At 46.4% G+C, this 24,380-nt stretch overlaps 2 protein-coding genes across 2 annotated transcripts in view; one reads left to right on the plus strand and one right to left on the minus strand.

The window, feature by feature from the left end:
* Positions 1 to 43: 43 nt before the first annotated feature.
* LOC135919866 (apoptosis regulatory protein Siva-like) lies at positions 44 to 14,448 on the minus strand. The gene is made up of 4 exons (XM_065453847.2): positions 14,190 to 14,448; positions 13,648 to 13,740; positions 10,189 to 10,339; positions 44 to 182 (listed from the first exon to the last, which is right to left on the minus strand). Exons 1-4 carry the CDS (start codon positions 14,296 to 14,298, stop codon positions 134 to 136), a joined length of 402 nt encoding a protein of 133 aa, XP_065309919.1. The 5' UTR covers positions 14,299 to 14,448; the 3' UTR covers positions 44 to 133.
* An 85-nt stretch (positions 14,449 to 14,533) lies between these two features.
* LOC135919864 (transforming growth factor-beta receptor-associated protein 1 homolog) overlaps positions 14,534 to 24,380 on the plus strand; it is a 54,666-nt gene continuing 44,819 nt past the window's right edge. Inside the window, exons 1-5 of the mRNA XM_065453846.1 lie at positions 14,534 to 15,012; positions 17,464 to 17,516; positions 18,583 to 18,676; positions 21,916 to 22,014; positions 23,204 to 23,290. Of these exons, the coding sequence (XP_065309918.1) occupies positions 14,944 to 15,012; positions 17,464 to 17,516; positions 18,583 to 18,676; positions 21,916 to 22,014; positions 23,204 to 23,290 (402 nt within the window). The 5' untranslated portion in view covers positions 14,534 to 14,943. The remainder of the gene's footprint in view (positions 15,013 to 17,463; positions 17,517 to 18,582; positions 18,677 to 21,915; positions 22,015 to 23,203; positions 23,291 to 24,380) is intronic.

The following is a 24,380-nucleotide window of genomic DNA, read 5'->3' on the forward strand; positions in this document are numbered from 1 at the left end:
ATCGACAGTGCAGCAACATGTTGAATGGTTCAGCATAATCACATAATTTTAGCAGGATTCTCGAGACTAAGTAGCAGTCCAAAAGGTGCAGATATTTACACAATTTACAGAGAGCCTCCAGTTTTCTGGCACTCTAGTTTCCACACGACAGGCATGTGGCATATTCACCATGTTGAGTATACCTGTGAAAAAAAAAAAAATTTTCTTGATATCAACAACACATGTGTCACAAGAAATCTTGCCATTTGTTCTAATTAACAGGCAGTACAAGGATAATTGCAAAAGCACATTTGACTCGTGCTTAATTTTACAGTGCAAAAGATACACAGGGACGGAAGGGAGACCACACGCACGAGTGCTACATTTTACTAACCGTTAGGTAGTGATTAACAGTGGTCAAACAAGGATTGTCTCTGGAGTCAACGTTTCGACAATGCGACTTGTCCTCTTCAGGCCTCCAGTTTCCTGTGAACCTCTCTCGTTTAGATAACGGTTATGCAACAGTTGACGAATACCGATCAAGATACGTTCCTGGTCCTAAGGCTTTGCATTTTTATACTGTGAAAGGGGGGACGAGACACAAAAACAAAAATATGTGCAGACACTCAACTGGCTTTAGCCAACCAGTGAGATTACTTGGAGTCTTCTTAGTGACTGCCGGCAACAAAAAATTTCACTGCCTTCAGGACTGGCCCTTCAAGGAATTTCGTGTGTTATTCAATAATACACCCAATGGCGTAGAAATTTCTCCTCAAAAACAAAGTGACATTAATGTTTTAAAAAACGTGCTGTCAACAGAATGTACTACATGTGACATAATGCACATGCTAACAGATAGTTTAATGTACCGCTGACTACTTTTTGTAACCCTCGCAGTCCACGAAGGTTTGCTCTTAAAAGTTGACACTTCTAAACTTGTTCAAAATAAATGCACCTCTGGCACATGGCGGAGAAGACGAAGAAGCCGACTAGTGCGGATGCGATGATTTCGGCTTCTGGTTTTTTCAATGATTTCGGTTGGTTTCCTTCCTCGAAACCGAGTAAATTATGCGTTAATCGACGCAGCAAGTTGTGAGGACTTCACCGGTACCGGACGTTTCACGGTGGGTGACGTTTTCGACGTTTTACGGGTGTGTGAAGTTCCGACTGCGCCGCGGCACAGCCAACCCTAGCGCGGTAGCTAGGCCTAAACTCGGCGAGGTAGCGCGGGTAGGCCGGGGCCTAGCCCTGCGACCACGGGCCAAGATGGAGCGCAGGATGGAGATCGTGGACGGAGAAGACATCTCTCAAGAAGAAGCAAGCAGCCCTGGCTGGATGACGGCATATGGCCGCAAGAAAGGCAAGGGGATGAGAGTGGCGACTACTACCCGCGAAGGATACCCAAGACGTGGTGAGCGAAAGGACGGAGGCCGCACTGCCGCCCCACGGAGCGCGTACCAGCGCATCGTCGCCACTTCAAGGCTCCCTCGACTGCCAAGGGACACGTATCGCATCATCGTCAGGCCAAGGGACGGCCTGAACGTGACCAAGGTTAGCCAAATACGTTTCGAGCAAGCCCTAGCCATGGCGGCGGCCCTGGCTCCGGCCGAAATTGAAGAGGACACCATTTGCCCCAACGGTACCCAAAACATCTATGTGGTGTGTACTCCTTACGAGAAAAATGCGTGCGCCTACGTAAAGGCACAGCAAGTCCGACTAGGCGAAAGCACGTACCGGATCTCTGTGTACCCGGCTCCCCCTGACGACACGTGTAAAGGAGTAATACGGGGTGTCGACGTGGATGTCAACGAGGCTCAACTCCGAGCAAGGATCGTGAACCGCCGCAACCCAGGAGCCATCGAGGCCAAAAGAATCAAGAACACCACGGCTGTGGTAGTATTGTTCAAGGGCATGAAGGTGCCCAGTTATGTGTCTTGCGGCGCCAGCATGTTTCGCTGCACGCTATACAGGAGACACACGGAGGTTTGTTACGGCTGCGGAGGTTTAGGACATCGTGCCGACGTTTGCCCTAACCCAAACAGCAAGTGGTGCCGCACGTGCGGACAGAAATCACCAGCGGATGATCATGAGTGCATTGCAAAGTGTTCGCTATGCGAAGGCCCACATCCCACGGCGGACAGAGTATGCAAACACAGGTTTCACGTCCCCTAAATCGTCCGAAGGAGAAGACGCCAACGTCACCGGCGTGCCGAGAAGATGCAGCTGGCCCGAGGAATGCAGTCACGCGACTCCAGCGTATGTACCAGCGTCGCCAGCACCCTTGGAAGAGGTCGCTCCAGGACGCCATCTACGCGGTGGCGCGACGCCAAGCCGAGCCGCTCCCGTTCCAGAGGGCGCTCGGCGTCTCGAACGAGATTTCAGGAGGAGCTCACCTGGGCGGATCGAGTGGCGAAGACGCCCAAACCCAGAAAGGTAACGCGGTCGGTATCGCCAGAGCATAGTGCAGAGCGGGAAATTCAACTACTACGTCAGGAGATTGCTAGTCTCAAAGAAGAGCTATGCAAGCAGAAAGTTGCGCAGGCCATTCAAAGCAGGGTCGAGGGTGCGAAAGCGGCGGATAATGCCGTGCAGAAAAGCACGCAGGAACCCAAAGTCGAGGTCAGCAAAGCCAAACGTAAGGCCCCCCCTCCACTTGAGGACGACTCGGAGATGAGCGAGTCGGAGATGACCGGTGCGGAAAGCTCGCAGAACAAAATGCTCCAAGAGTTACTTAGGATTTCCAAAGAAAATCAGGCAAGCATTAACCAGCTCGCGCAGCGCATGGGAGCACTTGAAAGTAAAGTAGGAGCTATAGAGAATAAAGTAGTAGCAGTTGAAAACAAGATGGCTATAAAGGCCAATTCAAAGGTTCGTAGGCAAGCTGCAGCTAATGACGGCACTGGGATAGCCCCGAAGGGTTATCAAAATCTAAACTAGCAAAATGGCGGGCACTCAAAAGGATCTAGTAATTTGGCAGTGGAATTGTGCTAGCTTTCAAAGGCGCAAGACTTCGCTGCAACAGTACATTACAGCTGAGGCCAAAAGGCCGCAAGTAATTTTGCTACAGGAGACACTGTGTGTTACACCCACCCTCGCAGGCTACAAATCGGTGGCAGCAAGGGGGGAGTCCAAGAGAGGTATAGCTACGCTAGTGAGCAAAAAGCTCGCATACGTTGAACATGATATTCAGCCAGGTCGCGGCAGAATGGAGGCGCTTCTGGTTGAGGTTATCCCCAACAGCTGGCTTAAACAAAGCGTGTTCATCCTCAATGTTTACAGCCCACCATCCGATCAGAGACAGTCTTTCCACTCCCTGTTTATGAAGGCGGCTTCGCTCGCTAGAGAGGCACCGTTAGTAATCGCGGGAGACTTCAACGCCCCACACAACGCATGGGGGTACATCAGGCAGACAGCTAAGGGCACAAATCTAGCGCGGGCCATCGACGACCTAGCGCTAACAGTCATCACCGATCCCCGTTTCCCCACGAGACTGGGCACGTCGGTGGCTAGAGAGACAACCCCCGATCTTGCCCTTATCAGAAATGTAGAGCAAACAACATGGGATAACAAGCAAGAAAACCTGGGCAGCGATCACTTCATCATTAGTGTTACCCTTCAGGTCAGAGCCCCACAGGCCAAGGAATTTAAAGTTACGGACTGGGATGCTTTCTGTAAGCTCAGAAAGGAGGACACTGGCGAATACGCCAGCTTCAGCGAACTCGTCGAGAGACTCAGAGCAGACGTTGAAAAGGCTACAAAAACTATTCAAACCGAGCTCGAGGTTTCCAGGATGGACCCGCACCTCGCACATCTCTTGGAAGCTAAAGCCTCTATTTTGAGGCGATGGAAAACACAAAGGCTTAACCGGAGGTTGCGAAAGAGGGTTGCCGCACTTAACAGGGAGATTGAACAGTACTGCACCGAGTTAGCTAGGCTACAATGGGATGAAATCTGTTTAGCAGTCGATGGGCGCATGCGCACAGGCGGAAAATGGAATCTCCTTAAGCACATGCTAGATGACACGCAAACCAAAAGCAATCAAAGACAGACATTGTGCCGCCTCATTCACAGGTACAAACAAGAAGGAGGAACCGAACAAACGCTCTTAGACGAGGTAGCCAATAGATATCTCCCGCTAGGCGCAGCACACTCAGAGGAATATCCCAACATCGAATGTGACACGGTAAAGGAGCTCGATGACCCTTTCACGGAGTCCGAAATCAGAGCAGTACTTCACAACTTAAATAGCAGGTCGGCCTCAGGTCCGGACGGCATCTCAAACAGACTGCTAAGGAACCTGGATGATAGATCCATTGAGCTGCTAACGAAAGAGGTCAACAAAACTTGGGAGAATGGGTGCGTCCCGGACGAGTGGAAAGCGGCCTCGGTTGTGCTTATCCCGAAACCGGGTAAGCCCCTAAACCTTGACAACCTAAGGCCGATATCGCTAACCTCTTGCGTAGGCAAGGTAGCGGAGCATGCGATCCTGCACAGGATATCGGATTACATAGAACGCAACGAACTGTTCCCGCACAACATGGTCGGCTTCAGGCCCGGCCTTTCCACACAGGATGTAATGCTACTCCTTAAGAAGCAAATTTTCGATAACAGCACTAGGGATGTTAGGGGCATCTCAGCCCTTGACCTGACCAAGGCCTTTGACACTGTATCTCATCGATTTGTCCTGCAGGCCACGGCCAGCCTAGGTCTGGGAGCAAGGTTTCAGGCTTTTGTTAGATCATTCCTCATGAACAGAACAGCCACCATCAGGATTGCACAACTGAAGTCAGATGAGTTCGCGCTAGGGGCCAGAGGCACTCCCCAAGGAGCAGTCATCTCCCCCTTACTGTTCAACATAGTCATGAAGGGCTTGTCAGAAAGGCTCAAATCCCTTCCTAATATAAGCCACTCGCTATACGCAGACGACATCACGATTTGGTGCCCCAGAGGATCACTTGCAGAGGTAGAGCACTCGCTACAATCAGCCCTAGACGCAACGGAGTCCTACCTGGAAGACACAGGCCTCCAACTATCACCAAACAAATCTGAATTGTTACTTTACAGGCCAGCCAGGCAAGGTGTTCGGGGGCTCACCCCCCTAAACCAACTTCCCATATCCCTCTTTGCGAGAAACGGGCAGCCCATTCCTCAAGTCGAATATATCCGAATCCTAGGATTACTGATTGACGCGCGTGGATGTAACGCCAAAACGCTCACGCGCATCACGGCGAAAACCGAGAGCATGCTAAGACTAGTTGCTAGAGTATCCGGACGAAAAAAGGGACTAAGTGAAGGCAACCTCCTCAGGATCCATCACGCTTTCCTAATGAGCCACATCACCTATGTAGCCTCGGCCCTTAACTGGACCAAAACCGAAAAGAATAAGCTGAACATTCTCATGCGCAAGAGCATAAAAAAGGTACTGGGGTTACCAGTAAGCACTTGCTCGGACAGGTTAAACAAACTCGGTATGCACAACGACATTGATGAAGTGATCGAAGCGCAGGTCACCGCTCAGGTAGTCAGGCTCTCGTCAACCAGGGCAGGGAGACGCATCCTAGACGAGGCCGGCATGGCTCCAAGAATACTCAATGAACGGAAAATCACCTTATCCAGGGAGGCACGGGCAACCTTTGTGGTCAGCCCATTCCCTCGGAATATGCACCCGCAATACAATGTAGGGAGACGAAAAGCCCGAGCACGGGCGATTTTACAGAAGGCCAGTGAGAATCAGGATTCGACTGTCTTTGTCGACGCGGCTCAGTACGGCAACTCTAGCACGTTCGCTTTGGCAATCATTGACGGCAAAGGGGAATTACGCTCCTCGGCGTCGGTTAGGTTTGCTTCAAGTGGAGTCGCGGAACAGGTCGCCATAGCCCTGGCCATGACCGACCCCTCGCGCACCAACGTTTTCACCGACTCACGAGCGGCCATCAAAGCTTTCGAATCGGGTAACCTAGCCCACGAGGCTGCCTCCATTCTGGAAAAGAGAACAAACCCTGGCACTCACTTCATCTCTTGGTTTCCCGCCCATATGGGTGCGGACCAGGCACGTACCGAGGATTTTTTTTCGGGGGGGGGCCCACCACCTCCATCATCATCATCATCATCATGTTTTATGTCCACTGCAGGACGAAGGCCTCTCCCTGCGATCTCCAATTACCCCTGTCCTGCGCCAACCGATTCCAACTAGCGCCCGCGAATTTCCTAATTTCATCGCTCCACCCAGTGTTTTGTCGTCCTCGATTGCGTTTTCCTTCTCTTGGTACCCATTCTGTAACCCTAATGGTCCAACGGTTATCTAACCGCCGCATTACATGACCTGCCCAGCTACATTTTTTCCTCTTCATGTCAATTAGAATATCGTCTATACCCGTTCGCTCTCTGATCCAAACCGCTCTCTTTCTCTCTCTTAACGTTATGCCTAGCAATCTTCGTTCCATCGCTCTTTGCGCGGTCCTTAACTTGCTCTCATGTCTCTGCCCCATATGTCAGCTCTGGCAAAATGCACTGATTGCATGCACACCTTACTTTTCAATAACAATGGTAAGCTTCTAGTCAGGAGGTGCCAATGCCTGCCGTATGCGATCCAACCTATTTTTATTCTTCTGTGAATTTCCTTCTCATGAGCAGGGTTCCCTGTGAATTATTGACCTAGGTAAACGTACTCTTTCACAGTCTCTAGTGGCCGACTGGCGATCCTGATCTCTTGTTCCATTGCCCGGATATTTATCATTATCTTCATCTTCTGCATATTAATATTCAACCCCACTCTTACACTCTCTCCGTTAAGGTCTCCAATCATTTGTTGTAACTCGTCTGCATTGTTCTTGAATAGAACAATGTCATCAACAAACCGAAGGTTGCCGAGAGTTTTGCCGTCGATCTTTACTCCTAAGCCTTCCCAGTTTATTGGCTTGAATTCTTCTAAGCATGTAGTGAATGGCTTTGGAGAAATTGTGTCTCCCTGTATGACCTCTTTCTCTATAGGTATCTCCCTGCTTTTCTTGTGTAGAATTAAGGTAGCTGTAGAACCTCTGTAGATATTCTTACGCGAAGGATGAGTCAGTAAGACGAGAAACTATTTACATATTATATTTACAACAATGGTTGCAGCGAAGACTGGTCAGATTCACAGCGCGAGCCCAGTTCATTCTTCCTCCTCTTTTCTGGAGTGATGGCGCCCACGCTCCTCGTTCAAACAAACAAATACCACACGCATGCAGCAATATTTTCCAAGCTTTTTACGTAAGCGTTCTGTACTCCTTGATTACGTAGTGCCTCTATGACTGCTGGTATCTCTACTGAATCAAATGCATTTTCGTAATCTATATAAGCCACATAGAGAGGCTTATTGTACTCTGCAAATTTCGCGATAATCTGATTGATGACATGGATGTGATCCATTGTAAGGTATCTCTTCCAGAAGCCAGCCTGTTCCCTTGGTTGACAAAATCGAGTGTTGCCCTTATTCCATTGGAGATTATTTTGGTAAATGTTTTATATAATACTGGGAGCAAGCTGAAGGTCCTATAATTTTTCAATTCTTTAATGTTTCCTTTTTTTAAATTTAATTATGGGGTTTTACGTGCCAAAACCACTTTCTGATTATGAGGCACGCCGTAGTGGAGGACTCCGGAAATTTTGACCACCTGGGGTTCTTTAACGTGCACCTAAATCTAAGTACACGGGTGTTTTCGCATTTCGCCCCCATCGAAATGCGGCCGCCGTGGCCGGGATTCGATCCCGGGACCTCGTGCTCAGCAGCCCAATACCATAGCCACTGAGCAACCACGGCGGGTATGTTTCCTTTTTTGTGGATTAGTATAATGTCTGCATTCTTCCAGTTTTCTGGGACCCTTGCAGTCGATAGACACTTCGTGTAAAGAGCCGCCAGTTTTCCAAACATTATGTCGCCTCCATCTTTGAATAAATCGATAGTTATTCCACCTTCTCCTCCCACTCTTCATCGTTTCATGTCTTGCAGGGCCCTTCCGACCTCATCGCTAGTTATAGGAAAATTTCTGTATCCTTTTCATTACTGTTTCTAAGTGAGGTATCGTGACTCCTCTGGGTACTATATACAGGTCGGCTTAGAATTTTTCCGCTGCTTTTACTATATCTTCGAGATTGCTGATGATATTATCCTTCTTATCTTTTAGTGCATACATCATGGTTTGTCCTATGCCAGGTTTCGTTTTTACTGATTTCAGGCTGCGTTCAATTTTTTACGGCTTCTTCAGTCTTTCTCATGTTATAGTTTCGAATATCAGTTATTTTCGCCTTGTTGATCAGTTTTGACAGTTCCGCGAATTGCGTAACGCTGTGCGGCCGCCATTCCCATAGAACCGCATAGAGCGCAGGACTCTGCGATTCTAGACGTACTGCGCTCACCGCGAAAGGTTAAAAAACACTCACATAAGCACAGCAGAGAAGTGGCTACGTGAGGCGGTTCGACCGATAACTGTAGAAGCGTCATTCAAAACAAGTAATTGTTCTCCACTTCCGGCGGCGTTTTCTCTACTTCCTTTCTAAATAAAAAGATGTTGATCCATAAATATTCTCATAAACAACGGTTAGCTTTTTTATTATTCGCTTTTGCTTGCAGTTTGGTTGTTGCCTTGGCTCTCTCCCTTAGTAGATCGCTTAATTTCTCAACTCCTTGCGATTTTTGTTTCCAGTTTCCAATTTGGCACGAAAATTTCCTATAGTATTAGGGAAAAACAGGCGAGGTAACAGGCGACAGTCATCTTGATTATGGGCTTAAGGGTTATTGCAGGGTTTCATGACGGACGTTCTGTCACATTATTTTATTTCTCACCTTATCTAACCCATATCACGTGTATATGGTTCCGGGCACCTGCGAGCGTCGCGGCGAGCCGTAACTCAAGAAGGAAATAATGAAGCAAAGGGAAAGCTTAACGCAATTGGCGTTTTCTCCGCGGCCGCAACTCGTTCCATGAGAGTACAGACCAGCTGAGTGACAGCCGCATCCCTCTCCTGGTCCCAGGATCAGCCTAAACAAAGAAGGTTGAACTAACAAAAGCAACAGCTATGCGCGTGACGGTTGAATAGATGGTGACAACTGAACGCATCTCGAGTTAATCGCGCGGGTGCGGAATCTATGAGAAAATTGTCCTTCACATTACAAGAGATGCCGATAACTACCGCCATCTAAAAGGAGTGAAAAAAGCAGCATAATGCTGTCCAATGACCAAGTCTCAACATTGATCTGGCGCCGCTTCAGGAATGTGTGAGGAGTGGTGGCGTTGGTGGGGAGGGGGGGGGTAATGCCACTTGATTTCGGGGGGGGCCCGGGCCCCCCCGGGCCCCCCCCTGGGTACGTGCCTGGTGCGGACGTTCATCAGAACATACCTAACCTCAACGAGCTTGCCCATGACCGTGCGCGAGATCTAACACGCCGCGGCGGCATGGAGGCCTTATGGGGACAGGATGAAATCCAGCAGAACGATCCGCTCCTTACTTTTCACGAGATAACATCTCACTATCGGCTTAGCAGAAGGGCCTATCCTCTTCCTCACCCGAAGTTAGACAGGTCTGAGACAGTTTTACTTAGAATGCCCCAGACGGGCTCATTCCCTTCGCTGGGCTTTCTCAGCCGTATCTACAGAGACGTCGATTCGAGCTGTCCGGACTGTAATGAGATCTATTGTTCCTTAGCGCACATGCTCTGGCAATGCCCCGCGTTACCTAACGGCCCTCTCTCCAGCGAAGCCGACTGGGAAGAGGCACTCCGGAGCCCATCGCTCCAGACACAACTAGAGGCAATCCAGAGGGCCCGAGAAAGGGCGGAACATCACGGCGTTCCTGCCCCGACTTGGACGCGGCCAGCGGCTTCCGCGGGTCCCCGATAGGGGCCTCCACTGAAGCTCCTCAGGATCAAATAAAGTTCATTGTCTGTCTGTCTGTCTGTCTGTCTGGCACATGGCGTCTTGCACTACCGCAAGATGGTGGTGCTGGTACCGCTACAATTTCTTTTTTTTTTGTATGCATTATTTTGCAATCCTGCACTGCCCTTTCTTTTAACACTTAAAGCTTTTTTGCGACCGGAATTTATTTTTCACAAAACTTCACGCAACGTCTGCAATATTGTAGAATGAGCCCAAATTCAAGAACTTTTAAGAAAAATTTGGGAGATTTGGCACGTAGGCAATTTGTGGATGATTCCGCACTCTCCAAGACGCTCACCTTAGCACAGAACACAAGGTGCAGTAAGCCTTCTCGCACGACGCACAGAGCCGAGTGCAAGAGTCACAAGACGGCCGGTCGCAGAAGGCACAACTTGTCACCATCGCACATTTCCGATGGCACGCACTGCACGGCTGGGGTTGCGTGTCCACTAAAATAAAACAGGTCGGATAAAAATATGCAGTGTATGAAGCTTCAATCACAGAAGTTGTAAATGAGCAGAGTGTATTTCCTTTCCTTTTCTTTTTTGCCACTTTAATGATTGGTAGCCTTATGACAGAGAATTGTGTTTCAAGTGATTCAGAAAGAGCAGAGCGACTGTTGCATGTACACTCAAACCTCAAAGTCACACTTGACACAAAAGTAACTTCGTTTTGTACGATATTCGGTATACGCATATATTTGTTACACGGTGCCATCAGGAAGAAATTTGTTATCAATCTGAAGCCTTATATAGAAAGCTCTTGGCAAGGTCACACAAGGTCATGTTCAATTTTCAGCTTCAGTCTAAACAATTAATTTTCCCCTTATAATTAAAAAAAGTAATGCTACAGTCTTGAACTAGACCTAATAATGTATATAATACTGAAAAATAATAAGGATATATACAGTAGTCGCTTGATTAAATTTAAAATGGAACTAGATTTCTTGGTGTTGTGTGAAGTGATAATCTAACTTAGGAGTCTGAAAACAGGCAATCTGTATTATTTACGTAGTAAGGGCTCATTTAAGGTGAGTCACATGACCGTACAATAATTTGGGGGTCCTCCAGGCATGAAGGTCACATCACCCGCAACAAAGTCCCAAGCTCCGCCCCCTTCACGCGCTTAAGGCACAGCTACCATGCAACTGGTGCGAGCCCATTGGTGCAATGATTGGACACTGAGCGCTACTTGCCGCTCTCCACAGCTGGTCCTGCTGTAGAGGCTGCAAGCAAGCCTCAACCAAATAAGGTAAGTGTTGCTTCTACATCAAATGCCAGAACAGCCAGGGATAGGGCAGTGCTACTCTAATCTAACGTAAGAGAAGCAGGAATGTTTAGCTCAGAAATACATATGGAGCTACTATACAATGCTTTGCACCATGATAATTCCCCTGAAGGGAGTTTCGGCGATATTTTTTTTATTTCGCATCGTGGTTTGACAGAACCTAAACATGTACTGGCTACAAGTTTCCGATGCATTACTTTGGTTTCTTTTTCTTTTGCTATTAATAGAGTTCTTGGTGAAGTAATCATAGGTAGAGATCATGTGGTGTGAGACCACGATGAGCAAGCACTGAGTGATGATTTATCTAAAAATGGTCAAAGTTATGGACATTGCAGTAAAGCTAAAAGAATGAAGAGAATGTATATGTTCATTTAATAAAATTACAGCTGTATCAGCAAGAATATAATGGTAATTGTCTCTTGTGGCAAGAAAGAAAGGTCAGCCTATGAAGGGGAGGTGACAGTTTGGATAATTACAACATTGAAACACCAAGGAAGAAGTGGGTCATTGGTACGGTGAAAAAAAAAAAAATGGACGCCGGTCATTATGAAGAAATTAATGAAAATTTCAAATTTCAGCCCACAAATAGGAGCCTTGTTGATAGTCTGATGGGTTAGCTGTAAGCCATGGAAGAAAAACTGAAATCAAGACTGACATATACTCTCATCTGGTAGAGAAGAATCATGAAGAAAACAAAACAGATGCCGACCAACATGAAGATATTATAACAAACACTTTGGCCCCCACGTGGAAACCTTGCTCAATGACAAGACTTTCATCACGACTGACCAGATGAGATTTTGTCAGACTCAATACTTCAACAATTGATAGGCGAGTTGAAAGGTTGGCCGAGGAAAAAAAAAAAAGGATTCACATACTACAGCCCAAAATGAAACAGCCAATGACTAACATTGCCTATAGGTAAAAACCACAGGTTGATCTGAAGCAGTTTTTTTCTCTCCACAGTGGAGAATGTTTTATACCAGTCAATTCAGAATAAACTTACATTACCCTCTGACCATTTCTGATCATTCAATTTCATGGCAGGTCGCTCTATCCCATGTCACTGTTGGGGCACAAATTTTGGCCAAAGGTCTTGCTCACCAGCCGCACGTCACTTTTGTGAAGGTCCAGCACAGAGCTTTATGCTTTTCTATGGCTGATTTGGATGTGTAAAATTTTAATGTTTCCAAACACTTGCTCAAGGATCCCTTAAATTACTGGGTGTGGTTCTGACACCACTGCATACTATTACGAACACAATATGTGATCCAAATGCTTGCTTGATCAAGTCTCGTCACACAGCAATGCAAGCCGTGCGAGTTTATGCATGTTGCAGTGACCGCACTTCAACTGTGACTTACTGCACGTATCCACAGGAGGCATATGTTTCTTGGCAGCATCAACAGTGCTGGCAAGTTTGGGATGTGCTCTTGATCATACATTCATTGGACTTTGGTGTGGTCTTAATGTCATGTTCTATTATCCATCATCAGATTCCTTTAAAGTTTTTGTTCTATTTCTCCAACACAGAGTCACCATTTCATTCTGGTCACAATGGAGGAACACTGCTGCAGCACAGAAGTGTACTGCTGAGCTCGGTCACTTCCACATGTGCACAGACATTTAAAGCGAATGGATTTATTTGAATCATATGGTAGGACTTTCACTGCCAAAGCAAAGGGCACGTGCTCTAGCACAAATAAGTTGCAGGGCACGTGCTGTCATGCAAGAGCTTTGGGGCATCTGAAGGCCTACGCGCTGTAGTGGAGCACTTGGGAAAAAACAGCACTCCCCTTGCGCTGCTGCCATCTCCTCGGCACTGGCATCGCCAAAGACAACACACGTATGACAAATCGGCTTATGTGTATATTCCCCTATACTAGCGCTACAGATGTGCTGGTTATCAGCTCTGTTCCCTATGAAATTATGCAATGAAACAACAGATTTTCATCTCCAAACCCATCACTCCTTTAATAAAGCAAATACCTTTCTAGAAGCATGGCTGTTTGCTTACATTGACCATCATTATTAATGGTTTCTGCACAATTTTTAGTTGCTCCAGGTTGGAGATAAAGCTGAACGAGATCAAGACGTGCGAGTTTATGCATGTTGCAGTGACCGCACTTCAACTTTGACTTACTGCCCATATCCACAGGAGGCATACGTTTCTTGGCAGCATCAGCAGTGCTGGCAAGTTCGGGATGTGCTCTTGATCATACATTCATTGGACTCTGGTGTGGTCTTAATGTCATGTTCTATTATCCATCATCCGATTCCTTTAAAGTTTTTGCACTGACTCAGGAATGAACAGTGCAAAGAGAGACAAATGTTATAAACGGTGTGCTGCTTATGCATTACTAATCTTTCTCCCATTTTTTTTTTGCGCTGTTCGTTCTTATTAATGTACTGATATCAAGAACACTACGAAACACGGTGCCATGGAAACAATGGCTGTGAGCACACTTACTTGCAGTGGATTCGTTCGCCTGAGCTCCCTGATGAGGTTTTGAAGTTTCATGGCGCTGATGTGAGGCAGAGTACAGCATCCTCAACGTTTTTGCTGGGAGTAGAAACGAAAAAGAAAGGGAAAGTAAAGAACTAATACTTCTTTTTTTTTAAATAACTGAGTGTTCAGCGCTTAACTAGAAACACGTTCATTTTTTGAAGGCTCTGCCAACATTCATGAGAGATTTTAGTCACTTGGAAAGGCTCAGCATTGTCCAAAAAAGAAAGGAGGGGGGTGCAATTAAAGAAAATACGACAGCTACTTGTGTTCTAGTGCGTGCATGTGTTTGCGAGGGACAAGGGAGTAACCGGAGGTCTGTCGATGAGCAGCAAAATGAGCAAGAACGACTTAAGTTTGACGCCCACGTAGGGTGTCACTGGAGAGTTGACTGGAAACTGCGTAAAGCACAATTCATATTACGTCTGTGATGCCCGCTGCTGTGGTTCAAGCTTTCATTTACGCCTCCTCACACACAGCAACAGCTCCGACAGAAGGCAACTCACAGTACACGGCCGACATCCGCTTTTCGCACTTCTTGTCCACTTCTCTTTCGGACGCATAAAATTTGTTCTGTATGGGAACGTCGTCAGCGAAAGGGTTCGTCCTCTTCATCGCGAATGCACGACTACAACGAAAGCGCACACAGAACACGTAGTACGCACGGGAAGGGCGAAACAAGGCGAGCGATGTCCCCAAGTATCCTGCTACTTTCCCGCTCGCGCTTTTCGCCCAGGTGGATTTGGCACGTCAATCGACTTCGTTCCGACTGGAAATCGGATAGCGAATCGGATGGCCTTGGATTTTCGCGCAGCCGCGAAGCCCGTAGGAGCCGCATGGTGGCCAAGCAGAAACCCATGCAGAAACCAAACAGCTCGTTCCGTGAAGGCGGACGGTGCGACGGTGTTCGCACTCGGTCGCGCGTGTAAACTCGCCGATCATTCGTAGCCGCGGCTAACACAGGCGATCCTCCGAGCTGCTCATTTTACAGACAACTCTTAGACAGCGTTCTGAGTGGAAATCGCAGCGCTGGTTTCGAGCGAGCAGCGTCCGAAACGAGCTGACAAGTCTGCGAGAGAAGAGGGTGGATCCGACCTCCGTCTCCCGTACCAGCGCCGACTGATCGGGACCATGTAATCTTGCACCGGCACAGTCGGGCAATATTTGGGCTTGCGCTGCAGTTCCGAACTTGGCTGGTCGGGATGAAAGGAAGCGTGGCGAAGTTGTCGCGATGAACTCGGTTCCGTATCTGTCTGCAGGATGAGTCTGAAGGCCTTCGACTTGGTTCCGCTTAGCGAGCGTGTATCGACTGGCGCGGCGACAACCGAGGTATTTGTCGTGCGCCGGCCGGCGTTGTCGAACTGTCCACGCCCACTCGGCGACTATCAAAGCAAACCCTCCTCACTCTTAAGCGCGCATATGCTCGCTAGCGTGAGCGTGCGATGCAGCGCGTGTTGTGTCGGTTGAAGACCGGTCCGTGCATGTTGCATATGAGCGAGTCCAACGGTGTCTGGCAGCTTAAACGTGACTGTTTGCAACTCCGAACTCGTGCGATGTTGTTACCATACTGTTCATGATGAATGCGCCTGTGTGACTTGTAGAGGGTAGCCCAGGTTAAAAAAATCTCGGCAAGGATCAATTGTCCCGGCCTATACGTTTGTATCCAGATAAAGCAATCACAAAGTACATTTGCTACAACGAGCTATAAATTAGATAGCAATCCAGTTCAACTGGTTATTTTCACCCTTGTACGTGTTTAATGTTATTTGCGGTGTATGCAGTTTGAATGCGTTCATCGATATTTGGTCGTACAGGACGCATTGATCCATTAACGCTAAGGTGTGCGTACAGCAAAGTAATGACCATATGTGTTAAATTTATTGCACTTTTAAAGTGTCATTGCAACAATATATTACACATTTCCGTAAGCAAGTAAACAGTGGCACACTGGTTGCCGGAATATATTTTAATATATCTTTAGTTAAAAGCTTCTATTAGGAAAATGCCTGGAAATAAGTGATCTCACCCTTTGTTTGGATGAAGGCACCTTCAGGGTCCTTACTCATGAAATTAACCAAAACTGCAACCTGCTCAAGGTCTACTGTTCCCAGCATTTTGTACCAATGTCACTGGCTACGAGACCTAACTGTACAATATTCCAATTGTCTGCTTTGCTCTGTGTAAGCCAACCAGCATGACTTCAATTAGTGCAGCGAGGTGTCCACCTTCATGCAATTTTTTAAACACTTCTTTCATTGCCAAATATAAATTTTAATTTCATGCCTATTTCAGACACGTATATTTGACATCTGTGTTATGTCCATGTTGAGTGAAAGCCAGTTTGAAAATTCTGGGGTGTTATGTACCAGAGAGAGGAAAGGGGAAAGGCAGGGAGGTTAACCAGAGAAAAAAAAATCCGGTTGCCTACCCTACGCTGGGGAGAGAGGGGAGGGGGAGGTAAAGTGGAAACAAAGTAGAGATAAGGAAAGGAAGGAGCATAGACACACAATCACAATCGGTCACTGTCACCGAACACTGTCATCGCACAGCACACTGACACTTGTAGCACTATCAACATCTGGTCAGAACCATCACCGCTGGTAAAACTAGTTTTGAGCCACCACGGTGGCACACAGTGGCTATGGCATTGCGCTGCTGAACCCGAAGTCGCGAGTTCAGTCCTGGCTGCAGCAGCTGCATTTCGATGGGAAGGAAATGCAAAAACGCCTGTGTACTTAGGTTTAGATGTGCGTTAAAGATCCCCAGGTGGTCAAAATTAATCTGGAGTCCCCCCCATACAAGATGCCTCATAACTATACTGTAATTTTGTTATGTACCAAAATTACAGTATAGTTATGAGGCATCTTGTATGGGGGGGACTCCAGATTAATTTTGACCACCTGGGGATCTTTAACGCACACCTAAACCTAAGTACACAGGCGTTTTTGCATTTCCTTCCCATCGAAATGCAGCTGCTGCAGCCAGGACTGAACTCGCGACTTCGGGTTCAGCAGCGCAATGCCGTAGCCACTGTGTGCCACCGTGGTGGCTCAAAACCAGTTTTACCAGCGGTGATGGTTCTTTGGCTATAGCATTTTTCTGCTGATCATGATGTCACATGTTCAATTTGCAGCCTTGGCAGCTGCGTTTCAGTGGGGGAATAATGCAAAAATCACTTCTGTAACTAGGTGTAGTCCTCATTTCAGATCTCCAGGTGGTCAAGTGGTGTGGCTCAGAACCCCTGTGTTACCTTGGAACCTTTAACCCCAGATTTAAACTGATTTTATCAATCCAGTTTTTCAGTACAGTTTCATTCATTGTTATATGGGATAAATATGGAAGAGAATCTGTTTGTGCTGTATGTACTACTAATAGGGATGTGGTGTGCAAGAATTTGGTCAGAAAAGCAGTTGAGGAATTATGTAAGTTTTCCCTAAAGACTTACAACTTTAATGGTTAGCAACTTGCTCAACAACGCCGAATTTTATATGTTTGATACTCAGAGTTCCCTTATCAAGGAACTTGCATTTTAACGTGATGGCTCCAAGGCAGTAAGGAATTCTAAAATCTGTGCTGGAGCCTTGTTGTGCTAGTGCGTTAACCTTAAAGTCAGCCTGCATGCAAAATTAATTACTCATCAGTGTAGCAATCTGTGCCTTTTATCCCAAGCGGCACAAATAGTACAGAAAGCTGTGGGTTTCACCAGTTGCTTGTCCTGAAGGGCTCAAATTGTGCTCACTATTACTTGCTTCTCTTTCTCTCCTTCCTCTGTTTTTGCAGATCACGTGCCTAGAGTGCAGTGGAAGGGCACTGTATGTTGGGACAGCAGATGGGTGAGTTTTGACATTTTATAAGACTTTAAGCACTGCCAGGAAGTGGCATGGACAATTTTTTCCAAGTGTGGCCACCATAAAATAGCACCCATAATTATTGCTCTTCCTTTTTTCCAAGATCTTAGCGAGCAAGTTCAGTATGTAAACGCTTGCAATTTTTTTTTATAATACCATGTGAGTATTAACCGCATGGCATGTCAGTGTCCATAACAGCGAGCAAAAAATTGCATGGCAGCAGCCTCCAGAAGTATTTTGTTGTCAGATTCTGATGAGATGGGGCACATATAGGGTGCAATTCCAGGCTAAATTGTGGGTGATCACACAGTATGCTTGAGTGGAACAACAGTCTCTAAATTAGTTGGTTTCGTATTTGGGTAATGCAAAATAATCATTAATCGTAACCAAAATTTTTACCCCACTCTATAAACAGAACCACTGAAGCAAGCTCTAAAGTATTTCTTTCAAAAAGAGGCAAGATCTCAAATTTATTTTATGCAAAACCCTGTCTTCTTTCCAGATAGCCATCCTTAAATGCAGTAGCAGACTCAAACAGGCAAGAGTTTTAGAGATTTTTAATGCATAGCACGTACAGACCTGGACAGTTTGCAACTAAAGGAGAACTAAAATTACGGATGCCTTACTGTTTTTTGTACTCTTTATGCATGCACGACTGTGTGTTATTTGGGCACCTACTGGAGCAGTAAGATATATGTTTTTGTTTTGATACGTCGCCGGCGCCTCCGCGAAACCTAAACAACCGAAGCCTAGTCAATCCATTAGCTGTCGATCACACCCAAACCACAGGATAAATTAGGTGCTGCAGTAAATTCATTATGCTTTACATATCTAACAGTGCTAAGAGACTCTGTGACTGTATTGTACTCTAATTTAGCCAGAAATATGGGCAGTTGCGGGGTTCATCGAAAATCAACAGGTTATGCTGCATTCCTTTGATTGATCAGCGCACTACTTGTGTTGTCGGCAGTGCAGAAGCTCATGTGTCTAAAACAGGTTACTTGCTGCTGCGTTAATATGCCTTCTGCATTAACACTCTTCCTGTTCACAGTTTTCTCATCCAGTATGACCTGGAAGACCACAGCTGGTGCGATGGGCGACGCACTGTTGCTGCCCGCAAGGCAAGGCAGAAATTCATTGGCACGGTGAGAATTACCAGCCAGTTGTATTGTAAAGTGATCAGTGTCACTGATACGGCCACCTGCATGCTTACACTGACGTCATTACAAAAAGAAAAAAAAAATCAGCATACATCATTGATACTTTTGTTCTGGACTCATTTACTGTCACAGCAGCAGGCTCTCAGTGTGGGCACCACCACCTCCTCGAAAACAACCTTTCATCGCAGCCCGCAAGATAATGTTTGAAGACTGTGTCTTTCTTGTTGAGTTACTGCTACTTTTTCGTGTTGGCTATGTCTGTTTCTAACCACTTTTGTGAACCGGTCCCGAACATAGTGCAGTATAAAAGCAGTGACGAAACTGATTACAATGACTCTAGATGATGACAAACCATATTATTTGTTCTGAGAGCACCGCTTATGATGACTGTGATGATGATGGCGGTGATTGTGATAATGCTTATGCTGATAACTGGTGACAAAAATTTGGAAGGTGATTCAGCCTCTAGGTGACGTCAATCAAGCGTTGTTGCTCCAGCACAGCTCTCACAATAAATTAAGCAGTTTATGCACTCCAATTTTACCTCTAATTCGCCCAAGAATACATCGTCTTTCATTGACTTCAACTAGACGTTGAATCACCTGCAACTCTTCTTTTTTTTTTTGATACTGTATTTCCTGTTATGGTCTCCAAAATATGTGCACAAAGGTTGCTGCTTTCACGAGTCAGCATGGCATGCATAACCTCATTCGAGTTGCCAAGCACAAATGTTACACGATAGCTCAGCTGTGTGCGGTCCTTCCCTCACGTCGTCCTCCAGCTGGTGTGTTGTGCTTTGCTCGATCCCCGGGAACTGCTGCCGCAATAGCAACATGGCGGACACAGGTAGTGTGGCAGGGCTAATTTTCAGCACAAACTGTGCTTCTCGCTCACGGGGTCGAGTCCCTGTGCAAGCAAACATCACCGGGCCGCACCCCAATAGACCTCCCAAGTGGCGGCCCCAGGCGCCCTCTCTGCCCGCACTCTCTTCCGCTCAGCGCTTCACTGCCGCGGCAGATACTCACAGGCTCGCAACGAGTTGGTTGCGTGGGACCTTTGCCTCTGCAGCTTTTCGTTATTGTGCTTGGTGGACCGCTACCCGGTGTTTGATCTTGCCCTTGTGTGCGAGAGTTGGCTGAAGTAGATGAGGGCTTAGAAAAATGAAGGTTTATTTACATCAACTACAGGAATAGGAAAGAGCAAAATAACAGTAAAAAAGTCATTGTTACGGTCGGCACAAATTCAACGCTGCAGCGTGGCAAGAAGAATGTCTCTCTCTTCCCTATGTTTCTCTTGCTTATAACCCCTTCGCTCCAGTGGGGTCATGTCATTTTCGGCCAATCATGGAGCCCGTGTAGGTGTCATCACTTTTATCCTATCATCGGGCCCGTGTAAGTGTCGTTATATTCGGCCAATGGGGGCACTCCATAGGCTCTATTCTCCAATGGCTGACCTCTGTCTGGCGCTGCCTCTCAACCTGGAAGACGTTCAGCTGGAGCGGACAGGTCATTCTTGAACGATATTCCAGTGCTGTGAGGCAGCTTTTACTGGGACAAGGGTCAGCGACCTTGAATTGTGCCAGCTTCCATTTGCAATTTCGGGAATCGCCACATGAGGGTTGAATAGCCAACCTGTCTGACAGGTCCAATAGCATGGTTGATGCACACCTGTGCATCATAATTGCCATGTGACAGCGAGTGGTTGCATTTGAAGAACTTGACTGATGACAGTTGATGGTCCGTATCTAACACCGGTTAGCCCTAGCACAATGGGCACACATGCTTGACCGGTCTTGCAGTGAGCCTTTGTCTGTAAGCGCCATGACTGTCACACCCGTGTCTGTTGCCGATCTTACTCCGCAGGCTTTTCTGCACTGTGCCGTAGAGTCAACAAAGTATGCCGTAGCACCTTTGTGCTTTGTGGAGTGGAGGAATACCTTGCTCTTTCCCGACTGTCGCTTGTAGGGCGAGCCTTGTGCAAGCCTACCTCCACAGTGGTTAGTGTGCCTAGATTTCAACTGTGTATCAACATAGGGGCATGATTTGGTTAACTGTAGCTGTAGTTGGTGAATTGCAGTTTCTCTTCAAGATATAATAAGGTTGAGGAGGTGTGCCTTCGATGACGACATGAATGTGGTGCAGCGTGACGAAAAAGATGGATGCATAGAGACAGCAAACCCAGTTTCGTGCTTTTAACTGCTGTGCAGTAAAATATATTGCACACTTACCGCTGGTTATTTAGTGCTCAGATCTTGGACTAATGTCATCACATTTTATTGTCTAGTTCGTAAGATGAAACGTTGGTCACATGTTTTTGCTTTGCTCGTACACTAGAAACAACAAAAAATATCTACTGTTCTCTCTTCCGCCAGCCGTGAGCATAGTGTGTTTACTCAAATGGCTGGTGTTGTCAATTGCTGCCAGGGCCACTCAGTTTCTGATGTACAGGATAGTCATTTCATTTGCCTGTCACCAGGCGGTGATGGGAGGCTCATCTGGTCAAACTTGTAAACTTGTTCTACCCCTGGCCAAGTGTTGGCTTCTCACATGACTAATAAAAATTAGGCCCTCTATTTCCTTTCTTCTTGTTCACTAAATCAAGAAACTTGTTGAAATGAAAAGGGAGTATTCAATCTGAGGGGTCATGAAGTTCGAATATTTATTGTGATAGGCTTTGGGTTCTATGTAACAAGCCTCGGATCCTCTGATGTACAGTTGAAGTCCACTGGTCAATTTGATGCGGCTTCATGTGTTCCACAGGCATTTCATATAAAAATGCTTCAATGCAGGTCACTCTATTTCGCTTTGCCGTTGAGACAGGGATTAAACTGCAAGTTCTAAGAGCACATCGCTTTGCTTTTACTGGTTGTTTGAGGCAAATTCAGCCGAGATGTAGTGCAAAGATTTTTGTTTTGCTCTAGCCTGTTTAGTTTAGCAGAACCTGAGCTTTCACTTGAGGAACCTGGGAAGCTCTATGAAAATGGCAAATGGAGTTAGCGATAAGTGTTGCTGTAAGATGGCAAGATGGACCAAGTTTGTCTAGAGGAAATTGAAAACTTGTAAGATCACACTCGGACAGCTAGGATGCTGCATTGCTTATCTTGTCTCGTAACTTGTTGCTTTTCTCATTTGTGCAAGATGTAAAGGTAACCTCTTCCACTAGGGCATAGTTAAGAACATGATTTACAATGTCACATTTTGGGTTTTCTTGTGTTTGTCGTGCAGAAAAAGCCGGTACAAACACTGAAAGCAATGTCAGCGCTGGAGAGACTCCTGTGCCTGAGTGACGGGAACTTCATGTGCCTTAACACGGCTGACCTTGATGTAAGCGAGCCTTTCACTTAACTTTGCTTTGAGGTTTTTCTTTATGAAAGGGGGGAGGCAGTACAGATCTGGTTATATACCGTATATACTCATGTAAGGGTCACACTTTTTTTTTCTAGAATCTTGGCTGGCTGCCGCCTTTACACGAATCAGACCAATGGTGGCCCGCTAGAGGTTTGTGCTGTTTCCACAACTGCAGCAGAGAGTAAGAGAGGTGCAAATAACATAACACCGCCGTAAACGACCTCAGATGTTGGCCCATCATCCCTGACCAGCGCAGATCCAAACAGGGCTCCCTTCTCTAGAGGCAAAATGCCACCGATCTGACTGGAAACACAGCCAAGATGACGCACCACACAAACAAATAATAGAGAGGTTTAAGTTGGGGGATGCAAGTGGCTTGCGTACACAAGAACTAGGGGCCACAGTACTGCGCATGCACAGACGTTGCATACACAAGCCGCTTGCGTCCCCTCATCTAAAAGTCTCTAATGGTGCAGTGGCGCTGGCCTGAGCAGCGTCATTGAAAAAGCAGCTGGTGTCATCTAGCGGCAACGAAAATAACTGCACTTCCCGGTGGGACGTTTTGAATTTTTTTCAAAAATTTTGCCCTCCAAAGTGGGGGTCCGGCCCTTACACGAGAGTCGCCCTTACACGAGTACGTACGGTATAGTATCCATACCTGTCGAGGGCACTCCGTGACTATGACATAGCACACAAAGTCATGAGTGCGATTCCTGGTCACTGTTTCTGACTTTCATCTCATTTTCCTAAACCTGTGTTCTTGTTTTCACCAGACAACACGTCTTACATGTGATGTAACTAGCTGTTTGCTGTCCCAGATACATACTATGGGATGAAGTGATAATTTCAAGTTTGCAAATGTTTGTTAACTAGGAAATGGCACTCTGATTCTTAAACTTCATCCAGAGGTTTCCCATTGCTCCTTTAGAAGGCGTCACTGCGAATTCTTGACATGTAACATGACCTGTCGCATGTTCAAGCCTAGTTGTTCCTGTGTACTATGGAAGTCCTCTGCCTGTGTCACAGAGCATTTGCTGCCTCAGCCCTTTGTCTAAAGTCAGCCGGTAGAAGCAGCTTAGTTAGTTCGTGAATATGCAGGTTACACTAAGATGCGTAATAAACTGGTTTGTCACTGACACTTTTATGTGCTACCAACATCTTGCAGGTCCTTGGCCCATTATCAAAGTTGAAAGGCATCTCTGCATTCTGCATCAACGAAAACCCTACCCGTCATGACCCATTCTCTGTTCAGGTGAGCATCATCACTGGAGGGACTAAGCACATGTGTGCCTGCCAACTTTTATGATTTTGCCATAAAATGCCAAATTTTTATAGCTTGCTTCTGGCTGTCATGTTGATACCAATTGTTTATAGATTTTTCGTGTCTGCCCAGTTCAAAACAAAATTGATTTCGGAACAATACAAAATATGGTTGGTGACTGAACTTGTGGGGCATGATTTTTTAGACCCACTTGATTACTGGGACCTACCCACAGCACCACCAGTCCACGAAGCTAATGTATAACGGCAGCCGAAATTTTGCCTGTTATTACACGAATATTTCTTAAATAAATTTCATGAATATTTCGATTTGGGGTACAGACCCTTCTAGTTGTAACTCTACAGCTCTGTGTGTGTTCACAAACAGAGTTGGTTAATTTTCTTAAAAACAGTCCACATCTCGAGTAGCAAAACAATATTGTTAGTACTTTTAACTGTCTATTAGCATTTTATTACTTCGACTCTAGTACTTCATAAATTTTAAGGTTGACAGGTGTGTTAGACCTCTTGTTGGCTCCATGCTCTATCTTTTCAAAGTATAGAGTAGTTTGCTGTGTCTTTGCCAGCGGCCACATAGGAATGGGTTGATAGCTCTGAAGAGAAGCAATATACTACATGTTTACTTCAATATCTTTAAAACTCATTTTACAGCAGTTGCAGAGGTTACGAGCTCACTCCCCTTTTTTTTTTTCTGCTGCTGGCGCCAGTGTTTTCCGGTGTTTGTTTCAAGACTCCCTTAGTGCTTTGGGAGTCTGTAAAGGAATGTGCAGCGACCTGACCTCATTTGAACTCTGGTCCCACAGAGTAGCAGAGATTTTACCTCTCAGCCACTGCACTAATGCTACCGAAGAGGAAAATGATGCACCTGAAGAGCGCGGTCCCACCGCTAGCTGCTACGATGGGCTGGTGCCCCGCTCTGCCAGCTTACTCTTACCTGTAAACCAACACTAAGTTGAAAGAATTTAAACAAAGCCACCAGTCAAATGCAGGATGGCAAAGTTAAGCAAGAAGAAGCTGTGTCTCTCCACTTGCTGAATTGCCGGGAAAGCCTCCTCCACAAA

The sequence above is a fragment of the Dermacentor albipictus genome, chromosome 9 (assembly GCF_038994185.2).
Source record: "Dermacentor albipictus isolate Rhodes 1998 colony chromosome 9, USDA_Dalb.pri_finalv2, whole genome shotgun sequence".
NCBI lineage: Eukaryota > Metazoa > Arthropoda > Arachnida > Ixodida > Ixodidae > Dermacentor > Dermacentor albipictus.